General features: G+C 41.6%; 1 protein-coding gene and 1 pseudogene across 2 annotated transcripts in view; one reads left to right on the forward strand and one right to left on the reverse strand.

Moving 5' to 3' along the window:
• LOC308088945 (A-kinase anchor protein 13) overlaps positions 1-16976 on the forward strand; it is a gene marked incomplete at its 3' end in the record, with an annotated part of 71793 nt that overhangs the window by 38827 nt on the left and 15990 nt on the right. The window contains exons 3-5 of the mRNA XM_080433526.1: positions 5012-5165; positions 9753-9925; positions 10545-10716. Coding sequence (XP_080289652.1) covers positions 5012-5165; positions 9753-9925; positions 10545-10716 — 499 coding nt within the window. The remainder of the gene's footprint in view (positions 1-5011; positions 5166-9752; positions 9926-10544; positions 10717-16976) is intronic.
• Positions 2344-3644, reverse strand: LOC308081731 (protein cornichon homolog 1-like; annotated as a pseudogene). Its single transcript has 3 exons — positions 3580-3644; positions 3364-3394; positions 2344-2805 (listed from the first exon to the last, which is right to left on the reverse strand). The product of its transcript is annotated as a protein cornichon homolog 1-like (transcript).

Consider the following 16976-nt stretch of genomic DNA (forward strand, 5'->3'; position numbering starts at 1 on the left):
GAGCATTGTCTAAATTCCTGCACTCTGGCGCACTCGGGTGGCTGCTTACAGGCAGTGCACGCATGTGAGTCATGTCACCCAGGGGCAGGCAGGCAATGAGAGCGTGAGTCACATGGGTGCATGCAGCCAATGAGAGCGTGAACACAGAGACACAGACGGAGACACACACAGACAGACACACACACAACCCAGGCAGAGTTACATAGTAAGCTCCACTTGGTAAGCTCCTTCCGCGCCTCCTTCCGCGTTCGCAATCAAGTGCCAGAGGTTTTTTAAAACAGGGTACATCCAGTGCCACCGATCTTACCGTTTACGCTGATATGTTTAGAGCTGTAGATGCCTCGACGAGGACCCGGATGTAAAAAAAGGGTGCGTTCGCGATGGTCGTGGTCCCGACTATCGTCTGGAACAATAATATTTCTAACGCGATCCGCCATTGCAGAGTGATCGCCCATCGAAAATGGCTCGTTTTCACCACGGTAAAAAGATATGGAGAAATGGAGCTTTTTGTCAAGATCCTATAATGGGAGTGGACGGGAGGTAGGTTTTTTGGACAGGATTCACATCCGTCCATTCCATTTTACATGGTCCGTGGATCATTCCAAAGTTGCGTTAGAGGGCCCGTGTGGAAAAAAATATTAAAAAGATGCATACAAAATAAAAAAAATGCCCTCACGAGAATTCTCGTTTATGGCCCTCGACGAGTGTATTTACAAACACGAGAATTCTTGTGTTTGGCACTAAATGTGTAACAATGGCCAAACAAAAATAATATTTTGTGTCTTTCTCAATCTTGCGCATCTGAAAACGAAACACATTTTGTGGCATACTGTACTCGTAACAAGGGAAGGCATTTGCGTAACTTTTGTAAACATCTTCAGATGCAGGGGTGTGAGTCTACTCATTAGATGTTCTCCATAAAAGGACTTTGCCTGCCACCGACGAGATTTCCCGTCGGATTCTGCTAAGGCCTGCCGTCGACGAGAAAGACGAGATTTCGTTTTTTAATTGTCTTATAAAAGATTGCGCTGTTCTCTTTCACCCGAGTGATCAGGTTCACTTTCCATTCACCCGGATCCGGGAAATAACGTCATCCGAACATTTCCTGCTCCGTCCACCTCCTGTTTATTGGTTTCCTGGATATGCTTATATCTTGGGTTGACTTTTTTTCCCCTGTATTCTGCGAGACATCCTATTTTCAACATGGTTTAACTAATGAAAGGACAGCTCCAGTTATATATTTATTTCTCTGGATGACGATCAGTGATCCCCTTTGTGTTTACCAACGGTCTGACAAGCGATCATAATATATATAAATGTTCTGTGGCCAGTTGGGGAGGTTGGAAAGACGTGCATTTTTGCCGGTACATGCTGTTTTCAGCGGGCCTTCGATATGGAAAGTTACCTCACAGGTGATTTTTTTTCCTCCTCTGAGCAACGGCTACAGATCCTGTTTGTGTGTACACACAGTCCGACGATAGATTATTATGGATCTACATTTTCTGTGACCAGTTGAAAAGGTTAAATAACACGAAAACGCTGGCAGTGGGTGAGTTTATTAATGTACAGTATATACTCTGGCGGTTAAAGAGTTAATTTCCAGTTTAGTACGTCATTTAATTTCATATCCTTTGTGTGACAGTTTTCAGTGTGTTCATTTTTTTTTTTTGTGGAAACTTTTCTTGCAACTGCAGAAACCCTATAGCATCGTTATGTATGATTTTCTTTTCTTTACAGATTACTTTCGATTTCATAGCTATTAACTAAACATAACAAAAAAAAAGAAAAGAAAAAAAAACACCATACACCACCGTCCGAATCCTGGAAATCCCTGGAGGATGAACCCTAACCATTGGAGTGACCCCCATGATCTTGCCAAAATGACTCTTGAACTCACGATACTCCACACAAACTGACCTGTCTCCTCTTAGTGTGAAAAGGGATACAGTAAGTGACTGTGATTGGCTTTACAACAGCTACTCTAATTGGACAGCTGAGCTATGTAATGTGATTCTGATTGGATGGCTTTTTTCTTTGTTAGAAACTTGACATTTAAGTCCGAGCATCAAACCACCACACCAGAATAAATTGAGCAAAACTAAAAAGTCCAGGCTTAGTTGATCTTCCATACAATTGTATCTGTAGAACTATGAGAAATGGTGGGACCGAGATTACCCTTTTACAAAGGGCTCGCTAATAAATGTTTTACACTGCACCATATGATGGTGGGGGCAGGGAGAGGGAGAGGGAGTACATAGGAGTTGTACATAGCAACAATAACCCCAAAAGGGGTTCCTGTCCTGAAAGGTATAGTTACAAATAGGGGTTCCCGCCCAAGATGGGTTAAGAGCTCAGAATATGAATCAACCTGTAGAGATAATTGAAGAATGACATAAGGTAGAAATCCACTTTGCACCAGCCCTCCTTTTAGATAGTATGCAAGGATGTCAGTATTCATGATGGTTGTAGGGCCATACAGCCCTGGACCACTCATCACTGGCCTGCTCATATACCTCCAGACCTGGTACTCTAGCAGCGGCATGTTGAGGCAGAGGCTGAGCCACTCTGCAGCGCTGAAGAACATCACACTGAAGAAGTCATTGATGAGGTGCTCTGGGAGCACAAGCGGATTTAATGTGTTACATAGATCTATAGGATTCCTGTAGTTAGTCCTCAGCTCATCGAACACTAGTGGCTAATTGTGAAGTATATTAGGGCTACCGTGAGCAGTGAGGCAAGCATATAACAAAAGGCCGCAAAAGTGAATGCCACCTTTTCCTCCGGGCAGCTCTGCTGAGCTTGTTGCTGTGTTGCTTGGTTCGTTTGTAGTCATTTGAGATCCTGATTGGATGACTTTTAACTATTTCTGATTAGGCCTCTTTATAATCGGCGATTCTGATTGAAAGGTTTTCTAACAGACGTTCTGTTTGGACGTCTAATAATGGTGATTCTGATTTGACAGCTTTGTAATGGATATTCTGATTGCATGGCCTGTAATGACAATTAGGATTGTCAGTTTAATAACAATTCTTATTGGATGACCTTGTTTTGACTGGACAAATTTGGATTTGGTCTGTTTACAGCTAATGGCACATAGCAGTGGCTATGATTTGATGGTTTGTAATGGCAACCGGCTTATGGCATTGTAATGGCAATTGTGTTTGGACGGCTTTGTAACTGCTATTTCAATTGAATGGCTATGTAACCTAATTCTGATGGAGTGGCTTAACAGTGGCTTTTGTTTTTGGTTTGCACGAAAGAAAACAATACTCAAATAAATAAATGCATCTTTCAACGAGAGAGAGAGAAAGAAAAAAATAAATGTGTTGTCAACTGTGTACGTATCTAAATATGGAAAAATACACAAGGAAGTGGACTGCCCAGTGTGTCCACCCTGAATTTGGGAAAGAATTTAGTTCACACAAGTTCAATATTTGAGTGACTGCCCAAATACATATTTGACACATTTCTTTCACTGTGGTGTTTTGTCTCTTTCTTTCTCCCTTGGGGTGCACACTATGTGACTGTATTACATCAACAACTATTGTTGATTGAGTAAGGTATTATTTACCTTACTACCCAATGGCTCCAGGTGGGGGCTTCTCCCGCTGTGGTTGGACTGGGCAGCTCTCAATGGCCAACATTACAATAGACAATTTTGGCAACAAACGGGTAAATAATTCACATAAGTGTGAAAAGAAAACACTTTAGTGCTTTAAAGAAACTATAATACCAGGTAGAGATCAGGCCTACTGTAGCCTATGTCTAAAGAACATCCTATCTAAATATGATTCTTAACATTTTGTGGTCAAACATGTAAATAACAAAACGTGTGAACAAGTAACCAACTAGAGATCAACCATCAAAAAAGAGACAAGGAGAGGAGCGAGGTGGAGTATTAAGAGGTCCGTTTTCAGACTGTGGCGGAAAATGGGGAGTGAGTCTGCGCACGCACAGTATCACTACTACAATCTTCTGGTGTGATTGTAGAAGTGTAACTTTCCCTGGGCCAATGACGTAGCATATAGAAACAACAGCAGCAGTGTTCTTCATCTTGATGCTGAGCTCACAGTGTGAGAAATCATAGACAACAGTTTGAAGACGGGAAGCTGCAGCCTCTCTGTATCTTATCAGTTTCCTTGCAGGCTCACTATGCGTGACGGCTGCTCTGTGTCATGTGTGTGTGTGTGTGCGCGTGTGTGCGCGTGCGTGCGTGCGTGCAAGTGTGACTCTGGAAATCTCTCTTGAATCACACCGATGCACACTGTGTGTATTTCCACCTCTCACACACACTCAGGGTTGAGGGTGTTGTTATATCGTCGCTGTTGGAAGGAAACCTTGTATGTCCAAAAGCGTTACTTTTCAGGAAGTGGGAAAAAGAACCTGTCCTCCTCCTGTGATCCAATATATAGATTATTATATTTTAGTCACAAGCTCTTGTCAATACTTTTCATTGGTTAAATATTTATAAAACCCACAGACAGACTTAACCACTTTCAACCTGGAGTCCCTATTTTGGGCATATCATTACAGGGAGAATTTTCGAAAATGTTTTAATTCAACTTTTTTTTTTTTAAAGCAGAAATAGCAGATATACAAGCTCAAGTCTTGTGAGCTTGTAGATCGGCTGTTCTCACTACTTTTGCTGTCATATGACAAAATATGAAATAGGGTATTTATTGATGAAATAAGGATTTAAGGAGCCTGACAGCAATATGCTCATATAAGTTTAATGACCTTTCTTTCTTACCGTTTTTCTTTCTTTCTTTCTTTCTTTCTTTCTTTCTTTCTTTCTTTCTTTCTTTCTTTCTTTCTTTCTTTCTTTCTTTCTTTCTTTCTTTCTTTCTTTTCTTTCTTTCTTTCTTTCTTTCTTTCTTTCTCTCTATTTCCATCTCTTCATCTTCCCATCGTTGCCTCTGTCTGTCTGTCTGTCTGCCTGTCTCTCTCTCTCTGTCTCTCTCTCTCTGTCTCTCTCTCTGCCTGTCTCTCTCTCTCCGTCTCTCTCTCTCAGGGTCAGTGTGTGTTAACGGTACAGCTGTGTTCTGAGGAGCTGGTGGACGATGGGCAGGAGGTGGAGTACTTCCTGTTTTTCTGCGGCTCCACCCAGAGACACGTGACCTCCACCCTGAGGAGTGACCATGACACGCTGCGTGCCCTCTGCCCTGGTAAGTCCTCTGCTCCAGAGGCCTCTGCTTTTGATATCCCCATCTGGTCGTTCATTTTTATGGCCAGTGGGGATATGTGTTATCCCTGCTCCTGCATGGTCAGACTGAATGAAATACATGCATTTTATTTTGGGAAACATAGATAGACTGTCTGATATGTTTGATATTTATGCTTTATAATATCACTGACTGACTGACTGACTGACTGACTGACTGACTGATACAGAGATTTCCATATACAGTATGGGCATAAAAGGGATACATACTGTACAGAGACACAGACAGACAGACACAGAGAGTTTAGATTTTCAGTTTTGGACAACTGCAGGTCCGACTGAATTCCCACTCGTCTCACACACACACACGCACACGCACACGCACACACAAACACATACACAAACACACTATAAACTAGAAAAAGTGCTCCTCGGAGCACAGGTCTCCGCCAGGTCAGGTAGGTTATTGTGGCCTCCTGGTGGTGCTATAATAGGCCAATGTGAAAAGGTAGCAATTTCTTCTTAGGCCTTGCACGGCAATCGGACACTGCATTCATGATTTGAGGCATTTTGTTCAAAAAAATTGTTTTGCTATATTGGACCTGCTGGTGGCGTTATAACAGGCCAATGTTAAAAGGGCGGCATTTGCTCCTCAACATGGTGTGAATGTGTGTGCAAAGTTTGACCGCAATCGGACGCTGCGTTCATGATTTGCGGCATTTTGTTCAAAACAAGCCACTACTGCAAACTTTAGATGTCAATCTTAGCCAATCAGGATGTAATATGAAAAATCAAACACATCCGTCTTGATCACATGACTATAGAGATCAACTGTACCGATTTGCGTGAAATTTGGATAAAATCGGAAGGAGTAATATAAAAAAGAATGTTTTACATATGTCGGCCTCCTGGTGGCGCTATAAAAGGCAGATGTGAAAAATGCAGGGCAAAGGTTTTTCCTTGACCTCTAGAGAGTGTGCTTACAAAGTTTTACACAGATCGGTGCAGTTATAGGTAAAAACACGAATCGGCCTGTTATAGCGCCACCATGACACTGATTTGAAAAATTTCAAGTGGCAATTCGTCCTCGGCATAGTGGAAATCTGCTTGCAAAATGTCAAGGAAATTGCATGCTGTGTTCATGATTTGAGGCATTTTGTTCAAAACGGAGCACTCCTGCAAACTTTGGAAGCCATTTTTAGCCAATCAGGATGGAATATGAAAAATCTGAAACACCAGTTTTGTTTAATGACTATAGAGATACTGTGTACCGATTTGCTTTGGACAAAATCTGTAGGAGTACTGTCAAAAATCTGGGGCAGAGGTTCTGCTCTGGCATCCAGGGAGTGTGTGTGCACAGTTTCACTGCGAGCAAGCCAACGGTGCCGGAGATTAGCTGTACACATAACAGACGGACACACGGACGGACGCACGGACGGACGGACGGACGGACGGACAGGGGGTAAAACATACTCTCTCGCCATGCCTTTCGGCCTGGCGGAGACAATTACGCAGATAAGAACTTGATCATTCTGACACTCTTAAATAGCAACTTTGCATGTACTGTATGATTAAATTCAACTTTCACTAAGTAAACAGGGAAATGAAAAGAGTTGAACAGGCATACAAAGATGTCAATAAGAGCGACAGTACAGTGGCAGGTAGCTAAATATATTGTGACCCTGAGTGGTGAGTTCAAGCATTTGCAATACTCAATCGTGATAATATTCTAGCATTAATGTATGAATGCTTTTTCAAGTATTATATGATATGTAGACTTCTCTCAACCTCTCCAGGTTTTCTGTTAGCTATGAGTGTTTGTGTCAGGACTAATGTGGATAGAGCTGTATCTGTTTACCAAATACACAGAAAGGGAAGCATTTAGTCTAATTCGGCAATTAGCTTATCTGTTAAACCACATGAGCCCTAGCGTCCCTATTCTGGGCACGTCCTAATAGCCGAACATTTGGTGAAAATAGGCAAACGTTTGCCAAGTACAGCCAATCTACAAGCTCACAACGCACAAAGGAGGGGGCCAAGTATAGACCCCTGGGGTCAACAAAGTATAATACGGTTTAACCCATTAAGACCTGAAGCCGATTCTAAAAATGTCTTATTACAGTTTTCTGAAAAACATATGTTGCTATATCAGTGGTTCTAAAATGTATATGTATTTGGCCGCCGTCCCCCATCTCAAAATATTTTGTTCCAGGGACCCCCAGAAGCAAAGATTTGAGTTAAAATTTTTCGCTTTAAAAAAAGTATATATTCAAAGATTTGCACACATTTTCACAATGTTTCAAAAATAGCAGATCTACAAGCTCGCAGAGCGGCACGAAGTGACGCGCTGTGAGCTTGTATCTCTGTATATCTACTAATAATAAAGTAGTTACTAGAATCTGGAGGGTTTACTGCTAGTTTCATTCTAGGTGTTTAGTTTAGTTTCTTTAGTTTAGTTTAGTTAGTTGCACAATATAAAAAGTGCAGTGTGTGTATAAAATGAAGAAACAGCGGTTGCAGTGCAGGAAGCCTGTAGGCTTATTCAGGGTCCATGTTGAAGATGTTCAAATGAAAAGTAGGCAATAGGCATCAAATTGTTCATCTAGAAGAAAGCAATACATATTGTACAATTTGCGAAAACACAAGCAGCACATACTGTATACAAGTATTATATTAAAAAAAATAAAACAGGCATAGAAATGGAAAAAAAGAAAAGCAAACGTACAAATTCATAACCATACATGAACATCAATACACTACAATAAAGATGAGATAAGACATGACAAGACTGACAAGGAACATGATTTGCTTTAGTGACATGTTCAGTGAATTCCACAACTGAGGACCTCTATATTTGATGGAAAATGTATGTCTTGAAGTACTGTACAGTGCTGCCTTACCATGGACCATGTTAGATTTGAGACACCGCCAGGTGTCTCCATCTCACTTTTCTAAACTGTCTGGATAAACAAAGTAAACTGACGTGAACGGAATCCCCACTCCCTCCCTTGTAGTGAACATTAGGTCACTTTTTAATGCTCTGTATACGTTAGGAGCAGAAGTCAACATTTACAGCCAAGACAAGCCAAGTATTGACCCTGACTGAGTCTGATCTCTCTGCTGACTAGAACATTGTCTGTTCACTGCTCTTTTGAAATGAGAGTGGAGTCAGTGGACAGTCTACTTCGGTGTCTTTTCCTTTATTGAGACAGACAGTGGGAAAGCAGAGAGGAGACTGTGTATAGGAGAGACAGACAGTAGCAAATCTGAGAGAGACGATGTAGGGGAGACAGACGGTATGAAGTCTGAGAGAGAGACGGTGTAGGAGAGACAGACAGTAGAACATCTGAGAGAGAGTGACAGTGTTATGTAGGGGAGACAGACAGTAGAAACAACTGAGAGAGAGGTAGTATGGGGGAGACAGACAGAAGGAAAGCTGAGGGGGAGACGGTGCAGGGGTATTTTGATCCTAGACAAAGTACTTGTCTAATGTATGTTCAGGGTCATTAAACACACCACTATCTCAGTGCACCATTCTTCTTTGTAAGAGCCAGCTCTTTTCTCTCTCTATTGTTTTGCTCGTTATGCTCCGGTAGGGTTGTTAAGGTATTTTTTTTTGCTGTAAGTCCAATTTGGTTTGTCTTGAGTTTCGCTGAGCAGGCGTTAATGAGCTCTGGGTTAAAATCTCCTCGGCTTATTAAAGCTGATTGTCTGTTCAAAATAGTTTGTTTTGTTTTACACCCATCGGATTTTGTTTAGAAATGTGCTTGACAGCTAGTTCTTCTCCCAAATATTATTTTATGTTAATTCTTATACTTGTTTTTGTTGGATTCCCCAGTATGAAAAATTCAATATCGAGATACTATTAAGATCAGAAATATTTCAACAATGAAAGAGAAGAAAGTTGGCAAAATGAGCTGATATTACTACACGCACGCACGCACACACACACACACACACACACACACACACACACACACACACACACACACACACACACACACACACACACACACACACACACACACACACACACACTGAGATTCTTCTCAGCCTTGTTTGTGTCACAGCTCCTGCTTGTGGTGCAGTAAATGCATGTGGGACGTGCATGTGTGGCTCTAAACCTCCTTATTTCAACCTGACCACAGTGTGGAATGAAAACTAGCTGGCACTTTACTGACAACATGCTTCCTAACCACCAGGACTTAAGGTCATGTGTTTGTGTGTGTGTGTGCGTGTGCGTGTGCGTGCACATGTGCACATGCGTGTGCACATGTGTGTATTTTTCCAGTCCTGCAGTGCATGAGAATGACACAGCAGGACTGTATGCATGTGCATGTGTGTCATGCAATGCTGCACTAACCACACATAAAAACACACATAAAACCTTACATTGATTCTGACACTTTTATCTCCCTCTCTCCCTCTCTCCCTCTCTCCCTCTCTCCCTCTCTCCCTCTCCCTTTCTTTCCCCCCTCTCTCTCTCTTTGCTCTCCTCCCTCATCCTCTCACTGTTCCATTATCTTCCCTTATTCCTCTATCACCCCCCCCCTCTCTCTCTCTCTCGCCCTTCCAACTGTCTCTCCCCCAGCCCATGACTGCTGTGAGTCAGTGCGTGTCGTCCTGTGTTCAGTCAGACCCTGTGGTGTCTCTCTGTCCAGAGAGCAGCTCCCAGGAGTCCATGGCCCTTCCCTGGTGGCTCCGCTGGCTGAGCATCGCTTCAGCTTCGTACAGGACCTGGCCTTCGACATGGCCCAGTTCCTGGTGAGCAGCACACCTGTTATGCTAGAACATTAATCACTTGAACCCCCCCCATCCATATTCTGGGGGGGGGGGGGACATTAGCCAAAAATAGCAGATCTATAAGCTCACAGTGCGTCGTAGATCGGCAGTTTTTGGCAAAGAAATTAGGTGTCGACAGAAAAAAGCGGTCCGAGTTGCAACTCGGGTCCGTTTTGCTACGAATAGAGGGTTTAAGTGGTTAACAGAGTGCACATATGTTATGTTATGTTATGTTATGTTATGTTATGTTATGTTATGTTATGTTAGGGTTGTAACAATATCTTATGTTATGTTAGGGTTGTAACAATATCTTATGTTATGTTAGGGTTGTAACAATATCTTATGTTATGTTAGGGTTGTAACAATATCTTATGTTATGTTAGGGTTGTAACAATATGTTATGTTAGGGTTGTAACAATAAAGTCAGTCTAGCAAATAGAAAATACAATTAAAAAAATATACTGAATATAACATTTTCTTGAAATTAGTTTAAGCGTCATCTGACTTGAAGAGTGGAGGAGATCACATAACACTGGATTTGTGTTCATTGCAAAAGCGTCTTAAGATCAGATGAATTCTCCTAATTGCCCCGTGTTACCAGGTAAGCACTGCGGGGCGGTCAGATGCCCTGGAGGGGGCGCTCTTACTGGACGAGTGTCAGATTCCCCTGCAGGAGTGTGAGCGTCTGGATGAGAGCCTGTCTCTGGCCCTGAAACACCTGCCCCTGCCCCCTGGATGGAGCCTGTTGGGAAGCACACTCAAAAACAGCACTGGTAGGTGGATACTATAGTGCAAATGTATATGCATTTGCAATAAGCATATATGCAAAAGATCTTGTGTCAGGGACCCCGATATGAGAACATGTGTGTAAAAGTTGGGAAAAAAAATCCAAATCTTTCACAAATGTTCTAGATTGTTCCAATTGTTTTGGAAATAGCCGTTCTACAAGCTCACAACACGTTACGATGCATCGAGAGCTTGTAGATCAGCTATTTTCAAATAGCTGAAGTATGAAATAGGGTTAAAGTGGTTAAACTGATATTGATTGGATATTAACTTAACTTTTTAATTAAGCATCACATATGAAAATGGTTGCTTTAACTCTCTGAGTGCAAAAACGAGTTATCCCGAGTTTTTTCTGAATACCCTCAGTGCCAAGAACGAGTTACCCCGAGTTTAAAAAATATATATTATTATTATTATATATTTTTTTGCTGCTCCATTCACTTCTTGTTTAACGTATTACTGAAAAAGGCTGTATCTCGGCTCCTGAGCACTTTTTTTCCCCCTACTACTTTAAAAAGATTGCTGGCACAGTATGAACATATTTTTTTATTTCATTGGCACTGAGAGTTAATAAGGATATGTTTAATTTGGGGTTTCACCATGTCATTGATTATGGTATTGCATAAATATTGGTGGTTAGGCTCTGTGTGCTGGGTTCTATAGAAGACCAGCAGAAAACACAGAGTGATTTGCGCTGACAACATGTTGTGTTCAGGTTTCGGTATCCAGCATTGGCCGGGGTAATGGGTTGGTGAAATAGGCTCTCTCCCTCTCTCACTCTCCCTCTCCATAACCTTCTCTCTCTGTCTCTCTGTTGCTCCTCTTAGCCGGTCTGACACAGATACACAGACAGAAAAGGCAACTTGAACTTTAATAACGTGAATTAGTTCATAAAATAAATAACAAAATGATGATTGTGGAATGAAAATTATACAGTGAGGTATCATTCAGAATGACATTTAAATTTCCTGGAAATTGGAAGGGGTCATTTGGACGCATGCATCAAATTGCAGCATGTCACTTATGATTTTAGGAGGGTGATGGCATGGCCTAGATCAAACACTATGGCTGATAAGGTTTGCAGTCAAGTCACATGGTAATTCTGTTTTTAGATTAAACCTTCTCACTGCTGCTTGAATTGGATATTTTTTGCATTAGCCATCAGTGCTGTAAGCTACTCTGACTTTAATACAATTAATTAAGTACAATTAATTACAAGCTAATTAAATGTATCTACAGCAGGTGTTCATTCTCATTAATGTCCAGATTGAGGAAAAATAATTACCTGAGGTTCATCATTCAAGGTCTCCAAAATAGTTTCAGTTTGTGAAAGCATTCTCACTTTGCCAAAAAAAGACACTATTAAAAAAAGGGTAATTATTTAGTGCAATCTGACATTTTGACAGTTAAAAGTAGGTGTCACTTCTTCTCAAATGGATACAGTAGATGGCAGCATGACCTGCTGTAGCAGATATGGCACTGTACTCATAAAATGCTGGTTCAAAGCTCCTTGACACTGTCTCTCCTTCAGTCCATTTATCTCTTTCTTTGCTTTCTTTCCTTTCTATAATATTCACTTTTTCCTCCTCCATTTTACGGAGAATGATCAGGCATATAAAATGAGTAAGCATTCAGTCTCCACAGACCTCAGGAACAGAAATTTCTGTCTAGACTAGAGGTTCAGGTAATACTGTGAGAAATGGATTTCAGAGTTGCAGAGTAAACATTTTCTCTGCTAACTTTTGTCTCAATCACTTTGATGTGTTTCCTGAAACTCTGACCTTATTCCCAAAACACTAAATGCAATCCCCATGCTGATACTATGTATGGAAAGTCGCCATATGACAACTGTGTAAAAGTGTTTTGCATTAAATAGCTTATTGGCCAATTGCCTTAATGGTGTGGAGTTTTGAGGCACTGTTAAAAGAATGAGGTTAGAGTTTCAAGAAATGCACCCAAGCGATTGAGAAAAACTGTAAAAGCAAATTAGAGAAATGATTAGGATGATAAAGTCAGAGGGGAAAATATACAGCAGGCACTCTGTAAATAACAGGCAGCTAAGGGTTTTGGGAACAGCTATTAAGTTGTTCAGAACTGCTTAATAGCTTACTGAACATGCTTTCAGTTCATGCTTTGTCTGTTCATTACTTTTACTCTGCCCTACAAAGTCAAACAGCTGGAACGGCACCTTTTTGTTCATAACGCTTCTCTACCAACAGTACTTTTTTGAGAAAGAAATCTTTTGTATTTTTTTCAATACTCAGGCAGTTGTTTAACTGTGTTCCACAGTCCATTAACTTAAATGTCATGCAATGGTGGGAAACAGGGCAGATTTTTTGGGGTGTGTGTGTGTGTGTGTGTGTGTGTGTGTGTGTGTGTGTGTGTGTGTGTGTGTGTGTGTGTGTGTGTGTGTGTGTGTGTGTGTGTGTGTGTGTGTGTGTGTGTGTGTGTGTGTGTGTGTGTGTGTGTGTGTGTGGGAAACAGAGTGTGTGTAGTCATGGGGATATGGCATGCTGGCTCAGAGATGAGCTTAAACAATTGGCTAATGGGATCACAGTACTGAACAGTGGCGCATTACACACACACACACACACACACACACACACACACACACACACACACACACACATCCCTGCTGTGTCATCTTCAAACAACATAGCCTAATGGGATCAAAGAATGGTACAGTTGTTGCACACGCACTCACGCAGGCCGACACTTGCAAATGCCTTTCTCTGTCACACACACGGACGCACTCACAGATGCACTCACAGACGCACACACACACACAGTTAGTTGGCTGTCATGTTGTTTGAGTAGAGACTCCGTCTCCTGCTGTGTTGAGTGACACTGCAGTCTGGTCTGCATTCAGTTCACTATAAAATTACAGATACGGTACGTACATACGCATACTGGAAGAATTACACACACACACGCAAACGCACACACACACACACACACACACACACACACACACACACACACACACACACACACACACACACACACACACACACACAGGGAAGATTATGATCCACTAAATGCCTTATCCATGCCAGAATTTATTTTTCACCAACGCTCTGCTTCACATTCACACAGAAACACACATTCATACCTGAGAACGTTGTGCTTGCGTCGCGTTAAGAATTCCAGGTGACACATTTTAGAACGCAACAATGCGTGAAATGGAGTTTGCGTAGCCCGGGGTGGTGGCGCATTACAGTACTTACATTAAGGACGTTTTTAGCAGGTGGAAGTCAGTGTGGATTCAGTCATCCGTCATAATTGCTGACATCAGGCAGTGCTGTGAATGGCAGACTGCCCGTTAACTAAAACCAACGTGGGAAAGTAGACACATACAAAAAAGCAACATGTATGTCCTACTTGCAAAACTATTTGCTATATAATAGTGTGTGTGTGTGTGTGTGCGCGTGTGTGCGTGTGTGTTTGTGTGTGCGTGCGTGTGTGTGTGTGTGTGTGTGTGTGTGTGTGTATATACTGTATGTATGTATATTTGAAACATTAATATGACATATATTGAGATGTTCTATGTAGAGAGACTATAGAGATTTTATCACAATCTGAGACACTTTTCAACCAAATATGATGTTCCACAATAGGAATTTCCCATGGCACGGGGTGCAGTGACAACCCAATATTAAATAGTTGAACATACAGTACTGTGCAACAGGATATTGCAGAACATTCTTTGAGGTAGTGGAATATTCAGGCAGAATATACATTCAGACAGACTATATTGGACACAGCATACATTCAAACATAGCTGTCCATGCACAGGTGTGACTATTTTACTTGTGTCACAACTTGAGTGTAGATATATCCCTTCTATCAATATTTCCAAGCCAGTTCCTGTACAGTTATCACAGCTGTTAAGTCATTACAGTATGACTCTGACATTTTAGTACAGGCACACACTTTTCTCTCACCATGGAGAAATGAAATTCTTATAGTGTGCCAGGCAGCCACCATGCAACCATGGAAACCCCAGAAAACACCATTGGTATTTCCTCTCTCTCTTGCCAACTGACCACTAACGCTGTGGTTAGAGCCCAGATTGGCATTTATTTACTTAGCTAGCAACTGTTCTCAGTTCTGCTTTACTGAAGCAGGTAATTTGACTTATTAGGTATTGCTGTTGAATGCATTCAGCTGATGCTCTTATTCAAAAGCAGCTTGCCCTGGCTTGTAAATCACAATCAGAGTCCAAAGCATTTCTTTGGTAGAATACCTTTGCACATACAAGGAATGTGACTCGGTTGGTTGCTCACCGGGTTCGCCCAACATTACACACAATGTAAGAACCAAGAAATAGATTAAAAGTACAAACCTCATATAGAATAGGGTGAACTTTTTTTTTTAATGTTGGGGGAATTTTATAAAACCCCAGCAGAAAATGTAGATGTCTCTGACAACATGTTGCTTCATGACGCATCGATGTGCGTGTTCAGGTTTCTGTGCCGACATTGGTCGGGTAATTGTGGGGGTGAGATAGGCTCTCTCTATCCCTCCCTCTTTCTCCCTGCCTCTTTCTCCCTCTCTCTCTTTCTCCCTCTCTCTCTCTCTCTTGCTGATCCAGCATTAACCTGACATCCAAGGGGCAATTGGAATTGAAGCTCACTTCCGTGCTCTCGTTCAGCCTGCTGTTCCTATTAACCCATTAAGACCTGGAACGCATCTGTGTCACTTTAGATTTCTTTGGGCTATTCAAAAATAGCAGATATACAAGCTCATAGCGCGGCACCGAGTGCCGCGCTATGAGCTTGTAGATCTGCTATTTTAGAAAAATCGTAAACATTTTTTTAAAATATTTTAGAAAACATTAAAAAAATCGGACTCTGGCCTTAATGGGTTAATGGCCCGGCAGATGTCGCTATTTCACCTTCTCCGGTAGCAATACATCATAATCTCAATCAAGTCAATGAGGTTTTGGCCAAACTTTACACTTGATTTTATTACCTTAGTAAACCTTTTCATAAACACTTTATGTTTTTAATCCCTAGTTTAAAGTCATTTTTATTATTAATGATAAAGAAGGGTATGTTTCCAGGGTTTCTACTGGTTCTGCCGAGTGAAGACCCGTCTTCGCTGCGGTTGCAGCCAATAGCATTCATTTCTGTTAGCATTTCGGACCGGATATAGAAATCGCTGAAAAATAGGCTTAATTTACGGTCTGTAAAAACCAATGGCGTCACTCTGTCCATTCATTTTTACAGTCTATGGTGACATCACACACAACCATTGCCTAACAACAGCGATCTGCGCTGACGTCTGGGGTTTCTCCATAAGGTGTGTGCATTTGGGCATAATCTGGGCACACACTCAAAACACTTCCGCAGACAACTTAAACTTTATTCTGTAGATGTCTCTATAAAGACTTTATAAAAGTTAGTCCAGTGCTTTTGCACCAAGAGTATTAAGAGCATTTATTACCCTGAACTTAGTAAATGTAAAAATCCTTTCAACAGAACATTCTGGGAGTGATTTTTGCCCCCAGGGAGTCGAGAAGGGATTAAACCTGTGAACCATCCTTGTACAGGATGGTCTTTCTAATCACTAGACCGCCTAGTACTTCCCTATGGTTCATGTATATCAGTAATGCTTCCAGACTGGCACTTAGTTAGCCAGCAGTCAGCTCTGCTCTGCTTTGCTCTGCTTAACTGGAGCAGTTAATTTGAAGCAATTAGCATCAGCTCAGTCCAGAGTTCTCAGAGACGGAACGAGAGGGAGAGAGAGAGAGTTGGAGAGACAGGGAGAGAGATAGAGAGAGACAGGCCAACAGCAAATGGAGTGAAATACCACTCGGCTGGTGCTCAGCACGATTTCCAGGCAAGTCTCTCTCTGCTGTGAAATGTTGCAGCAAATGAGTAATGAGTTATGGATTATTGTACTGCTAACAAGTGATTTTTCATACACAGCGGAGGCCTGGGATAAGAAGTACACTTTTAAGGGTTAGTTTGCAGTGAATGGACGTTATGTTATTTTTTTGGTTTAGTTTAGTTTAGTTTTTTGGGGATAGGCACTTTTCTTAGCATTATTCTTTATTGAAATAAGTATACGGAAGACAAATAGCTGAGAGGGAGACGGTGACACTGAATCCTTTACGACGTTACACAGGGACCCCACAAACCAATGGTTGAGAGCGTGGTAAGTAAATCATACTCTGACCTTCTGAATCCCGTGGGGGTACATGACTTTAGGCAGAGTCCCCTCAAAATAATTGATGTAAATA

The sequence above is a fragment of the Gymnoscopelus braueri genome (assembly GCF_963280865.1).
Source record: "Gymnoscopelus braueri genome assembly, chromosome: 1".
Lineage (NCBI taxonomy): Eukaryota > Metazoa > Chordata > Actinopteri > Myctophiformes > Myctophidae > Gymnoscopelus > Gymnoscopelus braueri.